The sequence below is a fragment of the Sminthopsis crassicaudata genome, chromosome 4 (assembly GCF_048593235.1).
Source record: "Sminthopsis crassicaudata isolate SCR6 chromosome 4, ASM4859323v1, whole genome shotgun sequence".
Taxonomy (NCBI): Eukaryota; Metazoa; Chordata; class Mammalia; order Dasyuromorphia; family Dasyuridae; genus Sminthopsis; species Sminthopsis crassicaudata.
Window position 1 is genome coordinate 321,791,495 of NC_133620.1, and position 24,147 is coordinate 321,815,641.

At 37.0% G+C, this 24,147-nt stretch overlaps 1 protein-coding gene across 5 annotated transcripts in view; it reads left to right on the plus strand.

Annotated features, from left to right (window-relative positions):
• The window catches only part of SLC16A3 (solute carrier family 16 member 3), a 57,401-nt gene that overhangs the window by 9,489 nt on the left and 23,765 nt on the right, over positions 1-24,147 (plus strand). Inside the window, exon 2 of one of the 5 annotated variants that reach the window (XM_074260500.1) lies at positions 18,828-18,891. In XM_074260500.1, the coding sequence (XP_074116601.1) occupies positions 18,828-18,891 (64 nt within the window). Of the gene's footprint in view, positions 1-18,827; positions 18,892-21,542; positions 21,602-21,981; positions 22,118-22,999; positions 23,130-24,147 lie in introns of those variants that run through there. The other 4 variants (XM_074260504.1, XM_074260501.1, XM_074260502.1 and 1 more) reach the window with 4 other exon arrangements.

The window sequence follows — 24,147 nt, forward strand, 5'->3', positions numbered from 1 at the left end:
GGGACCCTTGAGCCAACTTTGAACATCTCTTTGGAGTCTAGGTCCAGGTATTCTGAATGCTAGAAAACCTTTACTTAATAAATCTTTATTATAGTATTTCCATGATTCTTCTATTTCTACTAGGGACCTTCTGAGAAGTAAAATATAAATGTCATTGTTGTTTCTATAAAATTCTAGGCTTTAAGACTATGATTGCTGTTCAAGGGAGAGAATGTGAGCATTTTAATGGTATGAGAGGTGAGAGGAAAGATGCAGGAATAGGATGGGTGCAGGGCAGGAGTCTTTGGGAAGATGGGCTCTGAATTCTGCCCTTCCTTTGGGAGGTAGGCAAGAATGGATAGATTGGTTAGGTACGCTACTATTCTAGCATTGTCAGGGAAACCAGATGGTGGCCATTGTTTGTCCTTAGTTTTTAAAGAGACTAATGGCATCATGGAGTGATGTCTTGATTTATGTGAGAATTGGATCTAAGTGAGACAGAGTTGCACAAAATTCTCAGCCTTACTTGCTCTTCAAAGACATCGAAGCCAGGGGCAAGGCAAAAGTCAAGATGACTACGGATGGTCTGGGATGCAGGAGATGACTTGGGATGCAGGAGATGACCTTGGTATCTTTACTATTTCAACCTCAGACAATTGCTATGTGCTGGGCAAGTCTCTGAACCCTAATTTTCTCAAGGAGGGCATTTTACTTTCCACTTTATCTTTCCTTATTAAGGACATATTCCATGATCTGGACGTGTAGATGGATCCTGAAAACCTATATCAACTGTACATCCCAAAGTGATGATTTTTCATCATTCTTCTCATTTTAATTCTCTCATTTTTACAAACCTTCTTCAGCTCAGGATGATTTTTTGTTTGTTTGTTTCTTAAAAGTCTGTTCAATGTTTTTATTTATTTTGTATCTTTAAGCCAGAAATTATAATAAATGTGGCTAACTCTTGCTTTGTCAATCTATGTGTATCTTTGTTCAAAAAGAAATTTTGAAAGGTAGTGCAGGGGGTTCAAGATAAAAAAGAGTTCTCTATTCATTTTTATAGTTTCCCTTTTTAGAAAGGAAAAACTTTTAATAATCTTTATAGCCTATGAAAATATATGTCATCTGTGACTGGTGGTTGGGCAATTAAAAAGGAATGACAATCTTTATTTAAGGAGTATAGAATCATAAAGTGCAATACTTCTATAAATAGGAATTTGCTAGATATATACTTCTGATTTTTTTCTTCTGTTTTAAAATTTTTCATCTTATTCTTTTTGAGCATTATTCTCCAGCATATCTGCCACAAAAATTAGAGATATTTTTTTTACCTTGATCTCTATTATCCCCAACTTTTCAGGTCCTTGCTCCATCGATCATTACCATCTCTCTTTCACCTTTAATTTTTATTGCCAGAGGTTCCTTCTCAATAGTCTACAACTATGCCCAGCTATTTCTGATTTTTTAAAAGGTATTTCTATGATCCTTCTATTTCTTCTACACTAGGAACCCCTTAAGAGACAGAATACAAATGTCAACACACTTTCTGGCAAGAATTCCAATACACATTTGAAGGAAGGAAGAAAAAAAAAATTACAAAAAGAAAATGTTACATAGAAGTCTTTGTACCAAATGTAAAAATAAATAAATAAGTAAATAAAATAAAATAAATTTAAAAAATAAAATAAAATCTAAATAAATATAAAAAATTCTGCCAAATGCTTTCATGGATACGTGATTTCCTACAATTAAGCAGATTATGACCTATGTATGCTTATTCATTCTGTGTGTCCAAATAATAATGTTGTATATTTCATTTTGGACACAAGTCAGTCAGAGACAATTTTACTAATTAAAAATACTCTAGTTTCCATAACCTAGGTTTCAAGCCCAGGAAATTTTGCATATCACTCTCCTAAATGGTGAATAAAATACTGTTGTTGTTGTTGACTCTTCAGATGCAAAGAGCATCTTGAGATTATATCTTGACTTGTGCATGAGTTGGACAAGACAGATTTGCATAAACTCATCAGATTTTCTTCTCCAGAGTCATTGAAGTCCAGTGGCAAGAAAAGAGTTAAGAAGACTGCCAATGGCCCAAAATTAGTGGCCTTTCTAAATTAAGGTTTTCCCAAGTCTGTCTGAAACAATACCCATTCAATGACTAAGGGCTGGGTAAGAATCGAGACAAAAAAAATAGCTTAATTTATTATCACCAAAATATTTATCTGAGAGAGGAAGACCTAGGAAGTTCCTGGCCAAAACAGAAAATGATTGCTATTTACAGAAAAAAAAATTAATGCTAAATGCCTGTAGGAGGCACAGAGTTGGAGTTTGGAGAAGAGAAATGATCTTTATTTCCACTTTCAGAGGGAGACACACTTGAATCAGATTCTTCATGGGATTGACTTCAGATGGGAGAAAGAAATTCTCTTGCTGACATCCAAAGAGAAATGGTCTCTTCAAAATGTCCCTAATTTCTAGCTTGTCTTCCTAGAGACTTCAGGGAATTTCTCTTTGGGAGAGATCAAAATCTATCTCTTTTGAGTGAGATCTCAACTATCTCCTATATAAAAAGTTAATTTATACCACCTCTAGAACTGGCATAAATGTTTGTTTTATACATTTGTATAAATGTATAAAGTTATACATTTATACAATGTTTAAATTTATTTTAAATAAGCAGCAAGCAAATTATACATTTTTTTTGTATTTTCTAAGCATTTTTTCTGTACCTGGATATTTCTTTTGAACATAAGTAACTTTAAAGATATGATTTAATAAATAGTCACATCACAAGACCAGTGGAACTGTCCTGAATCACTTCATTATTGAAAACAGCCAAGTCCAGCACAATTTACCATCAGTCTTGCTGTTTCCATGTATAATGATCTTCTGGTTCTCCTCATTTTATTTAGCATTAGTTCATACAAATCTCCCCAGGCCTCTCTGAAATCATCCTGCTGATCCATACTTACAGAATAATAATGTTCCATAACATTCATATACCAGAATTTATTCAGCTATTCTCCAATTGATGGGCATCCACTCAGTTTCCAGTTTCTGACCATTACAAAGAGGGCTGTCACAAACATCTTTGCACATACAGGTCCCTTTCCCTTCTTTAAGATCTCTTTGGGATATAAGCCCAGTAGTAACATGGTTAGATCAAAGGTATAAAGAGTTTGGTAGCTCTTTGGACATAGATCCAAATTGTTCTCCAGAAATGGCTGAATCAGATCACAACTCCACCAACAATGTATCAGAGCCCCAGTTTTCTTTTATTTCCTCCAACATTTACCATTATCTTTTCCTGTCATCTTAGCCAATCTGAGAGAGTTGTCTCAATTTTCATTTCTCTGATCAATAGTGATTTAAAACATTTTTTCATATGACTAGAAATGGTTTTAATTTATCTTTTGACCATTTATCAATTGGAGAATAGCTTGTATTATTGTAAATTTGAGTTAATTCTCTATATATTTTAGAGATGAGGCCTTCATCAGAACCCTTGGATGTAAAAAAAAATTTTCCCCACTTTACTGCTTCCGTCCTAATCTTGTGTACGTACATTGGTTTTGTTTGTATAAAAACTTTTTAACTTAATATGATAAAAATTATGCAGTTTGCATTCCACAATATACTCTAGTGTCCCAGTTTTCCCACAGCCCCTCCAACATTCATCATTATTTTTTCCTATCATCTTAGCCAATCTGACAGGTGTGTTACACTTAAAATTCTTAAGAGAGATGACACTTCCCAAAGGTAATTCAGACTGTTCTTCTCTTCCTATTCAATGTGGAGCCCAACTTTGTCCAGATGCACTGTTTAACTATTATACATAGACACATGTATATACATATTGAGAACATACATACATACTTCATTTTTGACAGATCATCCTTCTTCAACTTAGAATTCCTCCTTCAGAGTAGCAAATACCTTTGAGAGTATGTATCTTCCTATTTAATGAATCAAAGGTAATGTTTATGATTAAATTGAATATTTATGATTAGAAGATCATTGAATAAGATTATTTCTGTTGTGTCTTTAAAGAATTCTGAATGGTTCTCAGCTATTATGCTGAGAAAGAGCCATTTTAGGTGGGTAGCCTTTTACTCCAATCCATCAAATGTTTGTCTTAGCTAATTAATAAAGGAATGAAAAAGTATTTATTAGGTGGTTATTATATGGAAAATACTATAATGCTGTGGATATAAATAGAAAAAAGATAGTAACTCACATTCTAATGGGTAAGATAACATAAATAGCAAATAAGCAATAGCAATAATAAATAAGATATGTTATAATATACCTAACACATATTAAAGAATGTCTGAGATTTTCTCCTTGGTTTTTGTATCTTGCTTTCCTTCAGATCCCTTTCATATCATTCTCTCAGTGTCCTTATAACTGTGTTTCTTCCAGCAAGGCTTTTTTTCTATATACACTTAGTCCAATCTGACTAATCTGTTTCCTATTTTTATTCTTTTTAGGTCTGTCCTCTAGAATTGGGTTCTAACTATGATTCACTTTGATTTCTGGCTTTCTCTTTAACTGTAACATTTCCCAGACTAAAACCCAATCTTAAGAACTTAAATCAATTCATACATGGAATTCTCTTCTGCCTCATGCCCAATGTCCAGTTCTGGAATCAAAATGAAATCAACCCTATGATTGCTCCTGGAAAAAGTGTGTCAATCTATCTTCCAGTGGTTCAATTCAACTTCCCAGTTACTTTCCTGACAAAAATATCCCTCTTTATATCCTTTATATATCCTTTGTTTCCTCCTATTCAATATATAGATTGTAAATTCAGCAGATAGAGGGCCAGACCTAGAGTTTAGACTACTTAAATTCAAATCCAGCTTCTGAGACTTACTAATTGTGTGACCTTAGGCAAGTCACTTAACCCTGTTTTCTCATCTATGAAATTAGGGAGAAGGAAATTGAAACAACTGAACAACAAATTTAAATGTAAGCTTCTTAAGGACAGGAACTCTTTTGTAGCTTTTTATTTGAATCCAGTACTTATTATAACTTTGATAAACACTTAGGAAATAACTTGTTGATTGATGGATTATGGATGGGTAGATTTTATTTTATTCTACCTCCATGGTAAGCACATTTAGGACAGATATTAGAGTCCAAGTATGGAGTCTCCATTGTTCTTAATGATGAAAATGATTTGTTATAATAATTTTTGTAGATTTTTTCCATTTTCTTCTCTTTATTATCATCCTTCCATTTCTGTCCCCAACTATCTTTGCAATGACTTTGCTTTTAGTTGGGGATGAGTTATCTATTTTTGGAATTTTTTTAAAACTTTAAATTTTTTGAATTACCTACATTTTGTCTTATCTCTCCCTCCCTCCCAAAGAATGATTCTTTAGAACAAAGAATTTTTTTTACACAAGCAAAATAGAAAAGGGATCAGTAAAAAAGTTAACACAAAGGAAAAAAACTGACAATATAGGAGCTATTGCATATCTATGGGTTGCACCCTCTGCAAAAGATGGATTGGGGAAGTATCTTCTCACATCTCTTCTTTGGTGCCAGATATGTTCTTTATAATTTTAAAACATTCAATTTCTTTGAAGCATTTCTTTAAAACTTTCAATTCAAAGCAGTATATTTGGGGGTTTTATATCAATATTATTCAATCTTTCATTTTATTGGATTATTTAATCCATTTAAAAATTAGTCATTAGAGCCAGGTTTATAGTTTTCTCTAGTTTTGTCTCTAGTGTTTTTTTTTTTCATAATTAGGATTTTCATTCTCCATTTTTCAAATTCTCAGTAAAGTTTTTTTTAATTAAATTTTTCCCTTTTAAAATTTATTAAATAAATTTTCAAAATTTATTTAAATATCTCAAAATTAATTCCTTAATTATGCATTTTAATATTCATTTGTTTTTAAATTTTCTTCTCTCCTACCCCTCTCTACCTACTACTATCTGGTAGTAGGTAGTAATAGTAGGTAGTAGGTAGTAGGGTAATAATACCCTACTGTCTGGGTATTAACAGATTTCTCTAGCTTACCTCTTCAGTTTTCCTAGACTAGAAAAAGTTCTCATCCTGACTTTTTTGTTGGCTCTGCTGCTCCAAAATTTAATTTGAGACATTATGTTAAAATTGGAAGGGAATGTTAGGAGAGTTAAACTGGGTAGCTGCCCCTAATTTTCCATCTTGATTCCACCTTCCCATTCTTTAAAAAAGTAAATACTTTGTTCCTTTGATGGGTTTTGCTTAACCTACTATATTACTACTATATTCCAACTATCTTCTCCTCACTTTGAACCTTTCTTTCTCCTGTTTATTAATAATCCAGTTTTGGAGTCTTATTTAACTTAATTTCTTTTTCTTTCTCATTTCCTTTATCTAATCTATTTCCTTCTTTTACCTCTTATTTCCTTCTCATTTAGCCAATTCAAAATTCCTTCTTTTCTCTTCCATAACTTTTATTATATTTGTCTTTTTTGAGTCTTTATTCCCCCCTTAAAAAAAAAAAAAAACTTGCTCTGCCATGCTCTCTTCATAAATTATCTTTTCTTTTTTTTTATTACAAAACTTCTATTTTTTTGACTCTTGATCAATATATTTACATATTTCTAATTTATCTTATTTGTGTTCTTTGCAGCATTACAGCCTTTAAAGTATCCCTTTAAACAAATTACCATATAAACAACATCCAGTTTTGATTATTTTATGGTTGCTATTCTTTCCATTTGTAATCATTTTATGTAGTTTTTGTAGTTTTGTATAGTTTTTGTCTTTGCTTATTTGCATTTGTATCTGTCCACATAAGAATTTTTATGCTTCCCTATATTAATTATCCTCAAAATTTCTTGCAACATAATAATAGTCCTTTACATTCTTCTCATTTTGTTTAGCTATTTATTTGCCTTATTGCTACCCCCACCTCCATCTCCACATCTTCCAAACACACACATCTTGAAGCTGAATCCCCTAGGGATGTTTATGATTTATTTACCTTTTTTTTTTTTCCTCTAAGGCTGGGGTTAAGTGACTTGCCCAGGGTCACACAGCTAGGAAGTGTTAAATGTCTGAGATCAGATTTGAACTTGGGTCCTTCTGAATTCAGGGCTGGTGCTCTATCCACTTTGCCCCTGGTTTATTTACTTTCAATGAGCAATAAACTTTTACACTATCTCTGCCAGCCCAATGATTTTAAACTCCTAAATATCATGTAAGCCCCACATTCTCTTGTTCCCCACTGCTTACTCCCTTATCCACATCCAAAGGTAAAAAAAAAAAGAAGCTTATTACTGATGGAGCAGGCATTCCTTGGAGCACAGGGGAAGAAGTCAACAGCTTTGAGTGGGTTGTTGAGGGCTTATTTGAAGACTTTCCAACAAGATAGAATTTTTCCAGAGTTTACCTTCTGATGATATATAGCCTTTTAGAAGCTGAGGTCATGGGCTAGTTAGGTGGGGCAGTGGATAGAGCCCCAGCCCTGAAGGCAGGAGGACCTGAGTTCAAATCCTAATCTCAGACACTTCACACTTCCTAGCTGTGGGATCCTGGACAAGTCACTTAACCCTAGTCTGGGGGAAAAAAAAGGAAGGAAGAAGCTGAAGTTACTTATCACCGCAACTAAACTTTCAAGTAGGATTTTGTGAGTTTACTGTTGAACTTCTTTTTAAAAGTTGCCTGTCCCACTGCTGTTTTTTAAACCTTCTTCCAGCTGCTGTTTTTTAAACCTTCTTCCTTACTCTCTTTAACTAGAGTAATCTGGCTTCCAGCCCAAATATTCTACTGAAATTCCTCTCTCAAAGGTAAAGGTCACCCTCCTAATCACTAATCTAATGGCATTCTCCACCCCACCCCCCAATTCTCATTTCTTTGACTTTTTTTTTTTGACTGAGGCAATTAGGGTTAAGTGATTTGCCCAGGGTCACACAGCTAGGAAGCGTTAAGTGTCTGAGTTTGGATTTGAACTCCGGTCCTCCTGACTTTAGGGCTGGTGCTCTATCCACTGCGCCACCTAGCTGCCCCTCCAATAGCCTCTTAATAGGCTTCAACATTACCCTTCTTTCCCATCTCATCCTTCATACTGCTGCCAGATATACTCCTTATGAGTGGAAAGATTATGCTGACCCTCTAATCAATAAAGTTCAGCCTCCTAAGAAAATTTAGGTCACTCCACAGTCTGACAACCATACTTTTCATCCTTATATTAATCTCCATGTTCCATCCAAACTGGACTACCAGCCATCCTTATACTTTCTGGTCTTCTGTCTTTGCTCATGATATTCTGAAACAACTATGTCCCTGCTCTCTTTCTTTCCTACTCTTGTTGAATTGCCAATCATTTTTTAAGCCACTTCCTTCCTGCTGCTACCCTCCTCCCTTAACCCCAAATAATGACTATCTCCCCCTAAACTTCAAGTAATCTTTTGTTTTAATTTTTCTTACATACTTATACAACATTTTGTGTTATGGTGACATGCATATTTCTATTAACTTCCAGATTATAAACTCCACATGATTAATACTGGTTCTTTCTTTTTTTAAATAAAATTTTATTGATATATTTAGTTTTTTATATCACTAGACCTCCTAACATCTTCCTCATAGAGAATTATACCACATAATACATTTTAAATTTTATTTGAAAAGTTTTTTATCTTCAAAATATATATGCATATAGTTTTCAACATTCTCCTTTGAAAAATGTTGTGTTCCAAATTTTTCTCCCTCTCTTCCTCTTGCCCCCTCCCTAGACATCAAGTAATTTAATATATGTTAAACATGTCCTGTTCTTCTATATATATTAACACAATTATCATGCTGCACAAGAAAAATCAGATCAAAAAGGGAAATAAATGAGAAAGAAAACAAAATGCAAGCATATAACAAAAAAAAAAAAATGAAAATACACTCAGTTTCCACATTTCTCTTCCTGAATTCAGATGGCTCTCTCCATCACAAGACTCAAGTCTATCATAATTGATCATCATATAATCTTGTTGTTGCTATATACAACGTTTCCTTGGTTCTGCTCATCACTTAGCATCAATTTATGTAAGTCTCTCCAGGTCTTTCTGAAATCATCCTATCGTTTCTTTTCTTTCTTTTTTTTTTTTTTTTTTTTTTTTGCTGAGATGGTTGGGGTTAAGTGACTTGCCCAGGGTCACACAGCTAGGAAGCGTTAAGTGTCTGAGGTCAGATTTGAACTCGGGTCCTCCTTATTTCAGGGCTGGTGCTCTATCCACTGCATCCTCTGGCTGCCCCCTGACTGTTTCTTACGGAAGAATAATATTCCATTACATTCATATATCATAACCTATTCAGCCATTCTGCATCTGATGGACATCCACTTACTTTCCAGTTCCTTGCCACTACAAAAAGGGCTGCTACAAACATTTTTGCACTGTAATACTTTTTTTTTTTTTTTTTAAAGAAAAAAAGGAAGACAAGGGGGAAAAAACAACAATACTAATCAATACATCATGAAAAAAATGTGAAAATACAATATGTGCAATATAACATTCTACATGGACTACCTCTGAAAGGAAATGGGTAGTGAATGTTTTTCATTCTTTCTTTAGGGCCAAGTTTATTCTATGTAATTTTTTGTAGTATTTATTTTATGGTGGTCTTATTCATTTGTATTGTTGAAGTCATTATATATATTGAGTTGTTTGGGAGTTTTCACTCTATATTGATTCATGTAACTTCTCTATATTCATCATCTTTATAACACAACAATATTCGATTATGTCCAAGTACCACAATTTGTTTAGTGAATCCCCAATTGATGAACATCTATTTTATTTACAATCCTTTGCTGTTACAGAATTCTGAACTTGAAACAAAGAATGCTTACAAGGTACTGAGTGGAATTAAGGAAACAATGGTTAAATCTAAATCTAGTTTAGCATTGATTTAATCATACAACAAATAATGGTTTCCTAGTGATATGATTGGTTTATACTCAGTGTAGAGCATAGGCTAGGAGACTCAGGTAGGACTGATTGGGGGGATTCAGAAGCCAAAGAAGGCAGCTAGAACTCAAGCTCTCGAACCAAGGAGAGATTCAACAGGCCTCTAAGAAAGCTTACCATAGTTTCTCCCAATACCCTTACCTTTCTTCCATCCTAGAGAGCTATCTTATATAAGCAATAGTGTTTTATAAAGAAAGAAAAAGAACAAGAAAAAAAAACCAGAGAAAAAATCAGCATTGCCTATCAATCCATCAAAAAAAAATCTAAAAATATGTACAATGTATAACTTCTGTTGACTTTGCATCTCTGCAAAGTGGAGGTGAAGAAATTGTCTTCTCATATTTTTTTTTTTCAACCAACTTGTTCTTTAAAATTATACTTTATGTACTTTTGATGTGTGTGTGTGTGGTTGTTAAGTATGTTGTTTTCTTGGCTCTGCTTACTTCACTTTGCTATGTATGTAGGTCTTTCCTCATTTCTCTGTATTCATCACATAAGTAATTTCTTATGGGATAGTAATATTCCATTACTTTTTTATTCCATAATTTGTTTAGTCATTTCCCAGTTGATGAATATCTACTTTATTTCCAATTCTTTGCTATGACAAAAACGCTATTACATGATATATATGTGTAAAACATATACATATTATATCCTAAGAAATATAATAAATACAAAAATAACATTGAGATATTTATTCAATTATTTCCGATTCTATCTTGCCTAGTCTGTTCCATTGATCTACTTCTCTATTTTTTAATCCATATGAGATGGTTTTGTTATAGTTATACCATGATATAGATTTCTATAGTACTTTTCTTCTTTTTCCTTTTTTTTCATCATTTCCTTTGATCTGGGAACCTTGTTATTTTTTCCAAATGAATTTTGTTACTATTTTATCAATTTCTATAAAGTATCCCTTTGGTAATTTGATTGGTATAGTATTAAAATTATAAAGTAACTTAGGTAACTTAGGTAATATAATAATAGATTATATTAGTCTAGCCCAGTTATAGCTAAATAGTCTTCCAGCTAATTAATTTGTTATTTGTCTTTAAAGAGTATTTTGTAAACAAGAGAAGTCTTTGGTGTACTTTCTAAATTGATTCCCAGACATTTTATACATGCTACTAGTTATGTGGAATGGAATTTTCCTTTCTATTATTGCCTCTTGAATTTTGCTATTATTTAGAACTTCTGTTGAGAATTAAGAAGATATTGTACACAAGAAGATTATACAAGGATCAATTCTGATGGGCATGGCTCTTTTCAACAGCAAGGTGATTCAGGCCAGTTCTAATGGTCTTGTGATGGAGAGAGCCATTTGCACCAAGAGAGAGGACTGTGGGGAGTGAATGGGATCACAACATAACATTTTCACTCTTTTTGTTGTTTGCTTGATTTTTGTTTTCTTTCTCATTTTTTTCCTTTGTGATCTGTTTTTTCTTGTGCAGCATGATAATTTTGGAAATACATATAGAAAAATTGCACGTTTAACCTATATTGGATACTTGCTATCAAAGGGAAGAGGTGAGGGAAAAGAAGGGAGAAAAAATTAGGAACACAAGCAAGGATGAATGTTGAAAACTATCTAAGTATATCTTTAAAAAATAAAAAAAATTAAAAGTGCTGTTGATTTGGGGGAGGTTATTTTGTGGCCTGCAACTTTGCTGAAGCTATTAATTGTCTCAATTAGTATTTCTGTTGATTCCATCTTATCATCAGCAAATAGGAATAATTTTGCCTCCTCTTTACCGATTTATGCTTTTCATACCTTTCTTATTGCTGTTACTAGAATTTCAAGCATTGTATTATGTAATAGTAAGGAGAGTGGGTATCATGGCAATTATTGGGCAAGATCCATGTGTATCTCAATTGTATATGATACTTGTTTTTGGTTTTACATATATACTTTTATGTTTTAAAATAATAGTCCTTTTCTGCCTATAACTTAAAGAGTTTTTTAAAACATTAATATGTTGTATTTTGTCAGATTGTTTTCGACATTGAGATAATTTTGTGGTTTGAGGCATTTTTGTTTTTAATACGATAAATTATATTATTTTCCTAATAGTGAGCCATCCTTGTATATATTCAACTTGATCATAATGAATGACTTCTTGTAGTCTCTCAACAAACAAAAACAAAAACAAAATTATTGTTTAAAATTTTTTAATCTATCCTCATGAATGATGTTTGTTTATAATTCTTCTGTACTTTATTTTTCTTTGATTTAGATATTAGGAATATATTTACCTCATAAAAGGAATCTGACTAGATACTATCTTTTTTAATGTCTGAGAAGAATTTGTGGAGTATATATACCAATTATTCTTTAAAAGTTTGATAGACAGGATAATCCACTATGACCAAGTGAGATTTATACCAGGAATGCAGGGCTGGTTCAATATCAGGAAAATTATTACCATAATAATACAACAATAACAACATCAACAGAAATCATATGATAAACTCCATAGATGAAGAAAAAGGTTTTTTCAAAATACAGCATCCATTCCAATTAGAAACACTAGAGAGCATAGAGATAAAGGAGATTTCCTTAAATTAATAAGCAGTATTTATATAAAACCAACAGCAAACATTATTTGTAAGGGAGAAAAGTTTGACATATTCCCAATAAGATCAGGGATGAAACAAGGATGCCCATTATCACCATTATTATTCAACATTATGCTAGAAATGTTAGCTTTAACAATAAGAAAAGAAAAAGAAATTAAAGAATTAGAAAAGACAATGAGGAAATAAAACTGTCTCGCTTTGCAGATGATATGATGATATACTTAGGGAATCCTAGAAATCATGTAAAAACCTACTGAAAACAATTGACAGCTTTAGCAAAAGTTACAGGATATACAATAAATGCACATAAGTCATTAGCATTTCTATATATTACTATATATTAATAATATAGATACATATATTATTAAAAATTTGATAGAATTCTCCCATGCTTTATCAGGACTTTATTTGTTTATCCTTTATCAGGATTTATTTGTTTGTTTTCCTTTAATAATTCCTTTACTGCTAGTTGTATTTCCTGATATTGAATTATTATATTTATTTCATAAAAGGTTTTAATAAAGTGCTTACTTTCTCATTTAGTGTGATATGAATGACTTAATAGGTACCTAACAAAGGTTAACTTGAATCCTTCCCAGAAGAGAGAGGAATATTTGGGAAGTGGGCTAGGGGAAAGAAGAGTTCTACTACTCTCTTTTGATTAGTCTACCAACCCTACTAAAATAAAGATTAAAGATTTAAATAAACTACCTCCCATTTGAAATATATTTGACTTGATTCAAAGCTTTTAGAAAATTCAATAACAGGAGAATTAATACATTAAGACCCTACTATGCACAAAAAAAGCAATGCAATACTCTTAAGTGTTGATATAAATTATAATTATACATATTATAAATTATAAACACACACACACCTCCTCTGTGTTCAGGGAGTTTACAATCTGTTGGCATGATGGTACACATGCATAGATTAATTTGAATTAAGCTAGGGCACTGATGAAGGTGAAGGAGAGATCCAGACAGTAAGCTAAGGGGAAACAAGAACAGAGAGGGTATTCACTTGACTAAAGCTAAAGAAGATTTCATGGAAAGAGATAGTACTGCATTTAAACCTCAGAGGATCTTGAAAGGCAGAGATTAGAAGAAAGTGGATTTCAGGCATGGATTGAAAATGTAAGAAGGCAACCACAACACATCTGTCATATTGGCTAAGATGACAGGAAAAGATAGTGATGAATGTTGGAGGGGATGTGGGAAAACTGGGACACTGATGCATTATTGGTGGAACTGTGAAAAAATTCAGCCATTCTGGAGAACAATTTGGAACTATGCTCAAAAAATTATCAAACTGTGCATACTCTTTAATCCAGTAGTGTTATTACTGGGTTTATATTCCAAAGAAATATTAAAGAAGGGAAAAATGTTTGTGATGGCCCTTTTTGTAGTGGCTAGAAACTGGAAACTGAGTGGATGCCCATCAATTGGAGAATGGCTGAATAAGATATGGTATTATAAGATATTCATGGAATATTATTGTTCTGTAAGAAATGACCAGCAGGATGATTTCAGAAAGGCCTGGAGAGACTTACATGAACTGATGCTAAGTGAAATAAGCAGGATTAGGTGATCATTATACACTTCAACAATGATACTGTATGAGGACGTATTCTGATGGAAGTAGATATCTTGGACAGAGAAGATTTAATTCAGTTTCAATTGATCAATGATGGACAGAATCAGCTACACCCAGAGAAGGAACACTGGGAAATGAATGTGGACTACTTGCATTTTTGTTTTTCTTCCCAGTTTATTTTTACCTTCTGAATCCAATTTTTCTTGTACAACAAGAGAACTGTACAGATCTGCACACATATATTGTATCTACAATATACTATAACATATTTAACACATATAAGCCTGCTTGCCATCTAGGGGAAGGGGTAGAGGGAGGGAAGGGAAAAGTTGGAACAGAAGTGAGTGCAAGGGACAATGTTGTAAAAATTACCCATACATATGTTCTGTCAATAAAAAGCTATAATTTAAAAAAAAAAAAAAAAGGGAAAGAAGGCAATTGTTTTTCTTCTTTCTTATCGCCTAAGGTATAAAAAGCTCAGCCTATGTAAAGTTGTATCAAAGGTTTTAACAGAATTCCCCAATGTCCTGTAATGAAAGCCCTTATAATATGCCTGTTTATCATGGTGAATGCAGAGGTAAAGGGGAGTAGCCATTTAATCTGAATTACTACCCTTTTTTAACTTTAACAATATGTTATTTTAAACTTTGTTATTATTTATTAATTAAAATTATATATTAAAAAATGTAAGAAGGCAGGAGATAGGGTGCTGATTCAGAAAATGATTAGTAATCTACTTTGAAACAGTACATGAGGAACAGTAATACAAATAATACAAGTAATACAAAATAAGGCTAAAAAAGTAATTTGGAGCCAGATTATGGAAGGCTTTCAATTCCAGGTTCAGAAATTTGTATTTTATTCTTCAGATCCCAGTATCTTAAACTGTGGGGCTGTGTAACTGACTATGGGGGTCTCGAAAAATTTGGCCACACAAAAACTTATCAAATATTCTGCTAAGATTTCATTCTTTATGTAAAAATAAACAAGCACATCTACTTCATTAGCATGAAAATTTGCTTTTGTCTTTAATAAATGGCAAAATTATATGTATTCTAAAGGTTTGTTTTAAAATAAATTTCATTATGAATTATCATCAGTAAATGTTTAACTTGTACATCTATTTTATATGCCTATATTCTTGGGATCACAAAAATTTATCAGCTAAAAAAGAGATCCCAAGTGGAAAAAGTTTAAGACAACCTGCTTCAAACCATAGGGAACCATTATGGACATTTGAGCAAAGAAATGCATTGTATAGGTCCCTGCATTCAATCAATTAATCAACAAGCATTTGTTAATAGTTCACTCTATCCCAGCATTGGGTGCTGGGGATGCAGAAGAATGAAGATGTTTACATCCTAACATTCACGTGAATTAATTCCTTTTACAACACAAATGATTCAGAACAATTCATACTGTCCAAATTGAGACAAGGAATTGGAGGATAGAAAAGCACTGGGTGCTCTAGGGGGAAAGGAAATGGTAAAAGTGGAGAAATAGTCACATTGGAGAAGAAAGAGGGAGAGAGGGAAAGTGAGAATAACCCAATTTTTCGGGATTTTATAGTTTTGCATGGACCATTCCTGTTTACCATCATGTGTGCACAGAAAATATAGATGTTATTTCACATGACTTCCTCCCTTCATCATCAGAATGTCTTAGTGAGAACTGAGGCATTGGTTCCTCAGGGATGTCTAACTTAATGTACTGGCCTGGTTTCTGCCTTTGGAAGGACAGAAATATGATTTTCTCCCTCCCAGAACACTTACATGTAGAATAATTCAGGTTTCTTAAACCAGGAAGGTAATCTCAGTCAAATTCCCTTCTCAATGAAGAAATAGCCTCCAAAGATCCCTGAAAATGTGGCAAAGTTTGGAGAGTCAGGAATGAAGTATAGACAGACTGCCCATTTTCCCCTATTAGGACATCAGAGGAAGTCAGGAGCCAGCATGGTAAAGGGATGCTCCATGGCAAAAAGGTAGCTTTGTCATGTTGGCAAAGTTCAGGAGAATTAAATACTCGATTATTATCATTATTATCGTCCTTCCTATTTTATAGATAAGGAACCTGAAACTTGAGAGAAGTTATATATTCAGCTAACAGTATACAGTGGTAAAGCATGGATTTGAAGCTGTACTTCTGGACTCCAAATTTTCTGCCTGTTCCATTTCCACTACACCAGAGTCTCCTTAAAAAAATGCAAAGATTTTTAGCAATCTTAAAGATAGCAATTGGAGATGTATCATGGAAGGGACACCAGATTGAGTCAGGAGAGAGGGATTTCAATCATGTCCCTCACAGTAACTTGTGTGACATTTCCTTTCAAAGTCTTAGCTTCCTCATTTCAAAACTATCCTTTTTCTCAATGTACATCAAAGTGCTTTGAAAAATTTAAAGTGCTACGTAAATGCCAATTATCATTACTCTCCAGTTATTATCCATAAGAATTACAATTTTCCAAAATAATTTATATTGTTTGGAATTTTGCATTCATTCCTTTGAATAAATAAAATGGGTCTAGAATAATTATTTCTTGAATTACTTGGATTAGGTCAATGATTCTTAAAATGTAGTTTAAGAGATCCCTGGGAATCCCTAAGAGCCCCTTTAAGGGTATCTACAAGTTCAAATCTATTTCTGTAATAATATTTAGACTTTAAAAATCTTAATTTAGTAAATATAAATAGGTATAGCTTATATAAATAAAATTTGTTAGGGTCCTCAATAATTTTAAGTTATATAATGGTATCCTGAGACCAATAAGTTAGAACAAATGATTTCTAAATCCCCTTTTCAACTTTAATGGTTCTATTCCAAGAGCCTCTTGGGGTATCTACAAGTTTAGACTTAAAAATTTTAATTCAATAAATATAAATAAATGTAACTCACATAAGTAAAAGCTCTTTGTGGGGGTGAGGGAGCTAAATAATTTTAAAGAGTAGATATATAGATTATAAAACTATTGACTGTTAAAGTTGAACAAGGGATTTAGAAATCTTGAAACCAAAAAGTTAGAATAGATGATTTCTAAATCCCTTGTTCAACTTTAACAGTCAATAGTTTTATAATCTATATATCTTATATTCTTATAATCTTATACTGAATTGTTGGTTCTACTCAATCATTAGACTGAACTCTCTTGCTACTGTATGCAGAGATAATGGGCTAAGTGTTCCCAGCCAGGGATGATGATATGTTGTCTTTGGAATTGTATTTGAAAAAATGCCAAAGAAGAATTTGGCAGGTTTGGGCTTCCCCAGGAAGCTGTAGGGGAGGGCACAGGTATAGACCCCTGGACAGATGGCTTCTGGAAGTAAGTATAGAAGAGGGAAGTGTGCTTATGGTGGAGTTCAGGTTGCCATTACAGTATCCTCTCCCTTCCTAAACTTTGATGCCTTTACAAAAAAACAAAAAACAAAAACCAAAAAAAAAATGTATCTATTCAGTGAATGTGGGCAAAATGGAAACATGAAGTCATAGACACAAAAAATTACAACAAGCATAAAAGACAAAAAGTATATAGGACCAGGGGTATGCTGGCAAATATTTTAACAACCAGCTCATTGGGAGTCAGGGAGAAGAACATATGGCACAACTTTAAATTTAATTTACATATTAACTTTATCATCACTTTCTTAAACCTAAATGGTTAATAATAATCTTCAAGCAGCTCCATCACAGCTCCCTGCATGGGACCCAACTGTATATGAACATATACACTTAAACCTTGAACTTCAAATTTGTATTTAGGAACACAAAAACTATATAAACATTGAGCATAGTCTATAAACTGAGGAAAGGAAAAGGAGTAGGAGGAAGGTGGGATTTGGAGGATGGATGCTGGGAGAGGACAGATTTTTATCTAGTCTTTTTTGTTATGTCTAAGTTTCTTCATTTGTAAAACAGGGAAAATGATACTTTTATGTTACTTGACTCATTAAGTTGCTGAGAGGTAATGTACATCAAAATGCTTTGCAAAATTTAAAGTGCTAAATAAAAGCTAATTACTATTAATCTTTAGTTATCCATAAGAACTGTAATTTTCCAAAATAGTTTATATAATTCATTTCTTTGAATAAATAAAATGTGTCCAGAATAATTATTTCTACATACATTTTTAAATCTCCAAAACTTATTTATCTTTAATTTGTGGATGTTTGGGATTCTATGGATCTTCGAGCTCCCCTCTAGGGAGCTGTCGGGTCATTTGACCATAACCTAGAACTCTGAGGCTGGCTTCTAGGAAATAGCCATAACCCACTAAAAGTATGATCCAACAATTGCAGCACAAGGAAATTCGGGTAGGAAAGAGATAGAGCTAGGTAATTTTTGTTTATGTTCCTTAACAGATAAAAAGTTACAGCAGGAATTGCTTGAAACCTCTTACACTTTTGTTGTTTATAGTGGGGGAAGAGAGCTTTTTAAGAGAGCTCAAAAGCAGCATCATGGTCACCATTCCTTACATTTCAAAGAATTATAAAATTAAGAGCCTTAGAGACCATCTAATCCAATGTAGTCATTTTTACCTAAGTGAGAATGAGGTCCTTGCCCAGGATGGGAAAACTTATCAGTGCCTAAACTGATCCTAGAAGGTAGAGCTTCTTACTTACAACCCGGAGCTCCAGGCCAGAGGGGTTTGTTTTGACTTTCATCTACCCTTTTTACTTCTCATTAAGATAACTTTTTGTCTTTTTGCAGATGAGACGACTAAAGAAAAGAAGCAAGATAGAATACATTGGGCTCCACAGCCAATGGCTGAAAGGTAAAGTCAATCTACAAACAAATTTGTTATGCTTTGTTACAGCAACAAGCCATTGGAATTGCTAACTTTAATCATTATTTGACTTAGAGTTGACAGAATAGTTTGTTTTCTTGAAGGATATCTCTGAATTCTTTGAAGACACTTCAAACCCTTCCTGTATTGCTTTTTAAATTACGCTGTTGACAATTTTTGACTGGTGTTCACTCCTGATTTCAATGATATTTTGTTATTGTTCAGTCGTTTTTCTATTGTGTCCAATTCTTAGTGACCCCATTTGGGGTTTTCTTGGCAAAGATAATGGAGTGGTTTCCCATTTCCCTCTCCAATTCATTTTACAGGGGGGAAACCTGAGGCAACAGGACTAAGTGACTTGCCCAAGTACATTCAGCTAGTAAATCTGAGGCCAGATCTGAGTTCAGGAAGATGTCTTCCTGATTCCAAGCCCAGTCCTCCATCCACTGCACCACCTAGCTGCCCCTTGTTTTTCTTCTGGGAGAACTTTAAGTTCTCTTTACACATCCTGTCTTCAAAATCTGTTTGGTTGTATGGATAGCACGTTTTCTTTTCAAATTCTTTCTTCTTGCTTTTCTTCTTCCAAATTGTCCTCTTTGGCAAAACACTTCTTCCAGTGGCAGTTTCAGTGTGCATTTTTGTGCATTGAAGTTCACTGGCAGACAGGAGATGAAATATCAGGTGGACAGATCACTCAAGTGCTGAACTATCCCCCTCACCAGGCTCTGCTTGTGGGCTGGACTGAGCCAGAAGCTAGGCTCTGAGGCTAAACAGGCCCTTTAGCTTGTGGGTTGCTTCTAGATAAGGCCTGGCAGGTAGCCAGGTCACTAAGCAGCTGCTGCCAGACTGGGCCAAGCTGGTCACTTGGCTTCAGAGACCTTTAATAGGCATGGTATTTCTGGTGAATTGACTGATCACTTGGGCTCATTCTGATAAATGATCACAGTTTTTATCACCTCTAGCTTTTAGTGCAGCTCTTATCACATTTTGCAGTGTTCCGGTGCTCTTTTCAGCTAGAAAACCCATGTGCTTGTTCAAAAAAGGCTAAATCCTTAGCCTGTGATTGGAGGTTTTTCTACTCCAGTCCTAACTTGGGAGAAAAGTCAGTCTAGTCTCTCCTTTTCAGGAGTTTCTGATTTCCTCCATGAAGGATTTCACCAGTATTATGGTGACCAGTCCTCAGTTTCATTTCCAGATTCCTATGGGGATCTTGGGCAGGTAGGTGGCACAGTGGATGGAGCACTAGATCCAGAATCAGGAAGACTCAATCTTCTCATGATCAAATCTGGTCTCAGACACTTATTACAGGCAAGTCACTTAAACTTGTTTGCCTCAGTTTCCTCATCTGCAAAATGAGCTGGAAAAGGAAATGGCAAACCATTTCTATAGTTTTCCTTAATTTCTGAAAACTTTCCCTTTACAGCCAATGTCTTTGGGCTGAACATTCACATATTCTGCTTTGCTAAAATCCAAGCAGGTCACACTCTTATCTCAAAACAATTTTGCAGAAATAGGATTTTTACTCCTAATTTAGAGATGAGGAAATTGAGACCCAGAGAGATTAAAGGAAGTGTTTACAGTTATTTAGTTAGTATCAGAGAGAAGCTCTGAAACCACATCTCTTCTGATTCGTCTTTCCACCACACGTATCTCCTATTTTGGCAGCTACTTGGCAAACTGAACTGGGTCTAAAGTTCGAATCCAGTTTCAGATACTTACTAGCTGCCTCTACCTGGGCAACTAACTCATTTAATCCATTTTGCCTCATCTGTAAAATGAGCTGGAGAAGTCAATGGCAAACCACTCTAGTATCTTTGCCAAGAAAATCTCCAAAATGGGGTCACAGAGTCAGAAACCACTGAATAGCAACAAAACTCTTCTATGCTAAGTTGGGGTGAGGGCTGAAGGAAACTTTATGAAGGAAGTGGCATTTAAGGGTGCCTAGGAATTCAACTCTGGCCAAGAGAAGAGGAATTCCAAGATAGGAGATGATTATCTCCTATAGAAGATATATATGGGAGAGCATTCTGAGTATTGGGAATAGCTTAAGCAGGGGGGGGGTGGTGGTAAAAAATCGTAACGATTAAGCAAAACATGAAATAGTCCTGTGTGGCTTGAACTCCACAATGTGGAGGACCTTGAGGTCACGTTAGAGAATTTGAACCACATTTGGTGGGAAAAAATTTTGAGCAGAGGATGAGTATGACAATAACTAAAAGTAGGTACCAATATGCATGTTTATTAATTATCATTTTCCTATGTGGATCGATCTCTGTCTGATACACACCTATCTGGAAGGTCGCTGTAGAGATGAATGTGGCTCTTGAAGGATGGGGAGGATTATAATAGGTGGTGAGCGGAACGCGGGAGATTGGGGTAGAGGTGGGGACAAGAAAACATTCGAATTCCACTCAGATTACGTCTGCAGACTAAAGTTCAAGGGCTCGTGTCCTGAAATTGTTAGGTAACTGTAGAGAAACGGACGAATAATGAAGGAGTAAAGGGGATAATGTAAAAATGAAAGGGACATATGTGAAGTGAGGGAGGACGCGAATGATCCCACGATTATGCAAATGAGAGGCTGGAGAGTGTCCCGGCAAGAATAGCCAAAGGAGCCGGAGGGTGGGCGGGTGAGAAGTAAGGAAGTAGGGGGGCATCTCCCGAGCCGGCCAGACCACGCTAGTCTCGGAACACCTGTGTACGTTTCCCAGGATCTCTGCCATCCCCAGCCCACAAAGCCGCTCCAGGCTACCCGGAAACTGCACGCGGTAGAAGTGTGGGGGCCCAGTGTCCGCGCTCTGCCCTTGGGCACGGGCACCGGGGAGCGGGGGGTGCCCCACCTTCTGCTTCCCAAGTTCGGCCCGAGAGCCGGGATCTGGGGACTTCTGGGTGGGGCCGGGTTTCTCCGGCCGCCGGGAGCCCCCTGCCCACCAGCGCCGCCCAGGTCCAGCCGCCGGTCCGGGGCCGGGGCGCGGTGGGCGGGGTGCTGGGGGCGGCGCTATGAGGCGCCCAGCCGGGACCGGGATGGTGAAGTGCGCGGGATACGTGCCTAGCCGAGGCGAGCGAAAGGCTTTAAAAATCGCTCTCCGCGCCGCTGTTCTGCCACTGGAGAGAGCGGGATCTACAACTGGAGTCTATCGGTTGCGGGGGCGGGGCCGGAGTCGGAGCCGCGGCCGCAGCGGGAGGGACTAGAGAGCTGAGACCCGGAGCGCAGGTACCACGGTGGCGCGGGCTCCGGGATGCTTCTGCTCCGGGCGGGCGGGCTCGAGGCGGCGCGGAAAGCCCCGCTCTGTCCCGCCGGTCTGGAGGAGCAGGTGGCCGGCTCTCCCGGGCGGGGCGGTCCAGTTCCGAGGGGAGCCGGCGAGGCGTGCCCGGGCCCGTGCGCGGAGGGAGGCGGGGACCGCGCTTTCTGTGGGGTTGAGCTGACAGCTCCGGGCACCTTCCGCTGTGCCGGGGCTGGGACCCGGCGGGGACCGTGGAGAGGGGGACCAGCCCTCCCGCCCTGATTCTCCCCACTCCTCCTTGCTCGCCGTGGGGCCACGTTGCTAGCCGTCCCTCTAACCACAATCCGCCCCGGAACCGGGGGACCCCTCGCTGAGGAGCGGGCTACCTTTGTGGGGATTCAGGGACTTCCAGCCCAGTCCTCAGCGTCCCCGGCCCGAGGGCAGCCTTCCACCATGATCCCACCGCCAGCCCGTGTGCTCAGTCTCAGTCACCATCCCTGCTCAGACCAGTCGGGTCCTTCCCCCACCGCGGTACTCCCTCACCAGTGCTCCTAACCCTTAGACCCCGGCCACGCTTTCCTAGCGGCCGCGGGGCTGGCCTCGCCGCCCCGGGTGGGGCCTCCTCCGGGAGACTTCACGTCGGGGTCCTGCTGGGGTGACTTGGGCTCTGGGCCAGGAGCTTGCCGGACAGAAGCCACGGCCAGGCTCGCGTTACGGAGGGAGGGGGGGATATAAATAGCTCTCGCATGGGCTAGGCTTGGGGGCTGTGCTCTTCCTTCACCCACTCCGACCCCCTCCGCCCCTCCCCCTGGTCCCACACGGACTAAGGTGTGGCCGCGGCCGGCGCCGGCCCTGTGACCCGGAGAGGTGCTATATATGGTTCGGCTGTCTGGGGGATCATCCTCATTCGTCCCGGACTCCCAGTCTGACTCGCTTCCCCACTCCGACCCCAGCCTTGGAGAAGACCAGGCCCGAAAGACTGCTCGAGTCAAGCTTGAGTGGGTAATCATCACCCGAGGACCTCGCGCGTTCTGATTCTTGCCTCCCATCCCATTCCCTCACTTCTCCCTGGGTGCCACACTGGGCTCTCCCAAAGTGGTTCTAGGGTTTGAAAAGGGACTTTTATACCTGTGACCTACGAAAGTAGAACCTTTTCCCCAGGATTCTTGCTGGAGGGGAGGAAGTGCACACGTGCGTTTGTTAACTTCGCTGGGGGAGGGATGGAGCTCCGGGCTGGGACGCTCCCCTTTTGTCCCCTTTGTTTCTTCGGTTTTTAAAAACTTCTCGGTAATCACGGGCTCACAGGATGTTTAGTGGCTTCAGTTTTCCCTGCGTATTCCCAGAAACTGTTCCTGCTTCTCTGAAAAAGGGAGAGCTATTTGTCTTCTAACGCTTTGACCTAGGATTCTCTGGTGTCGGAGAGTTGGTTCTGAAGTGTGATGTGGGCTGAGGTGTTTAATAGGTAGTCGGTAACTTTCAGAGAGTTCCTTTTTTCCCCTTTCTTTTTTTTTAAACATGAGGATGTATAAAGTGTGTATGTAAAGAATGTGTTTTTGGATGTCTCCCATCACTGGAGGGATGGAATTGGAGCTTTTATTAGTATTGGGAAAGGTCACCATTTGCCAGTTTCCCTCCTTGAATTACAGGATTAAGATACTTTCAATTTGTTGAAGGAATGGCGATTCCACATATCAGTAAGTGAACTTGGTAGGTTAAGGGTCCAGTTTAAGTTTGCCAGCCACAGACCTTTTGTTCTGGGGTGTATTGGGAAAATAAACTACAGAGAGTTCACCATTCTAATGTTTCCCAACAGTTTAACCTAAGTCTGTGAGCTCTTGGGGGTCCTTGTTCCCAGAGTTTGAAGGAGTAACAAAAATGCATCTTGAAATGCTAGCCAGAGCTGCTACCATATAGGATGAAGGAGGCTTTGCTCCTGGGTGTGGATGGGGGAGGCCCTTTGTTGATACCCATTAAGGTCTTTAACTGCAGTGCCAGCTTCTTGATATGACTGTTTCAGAGA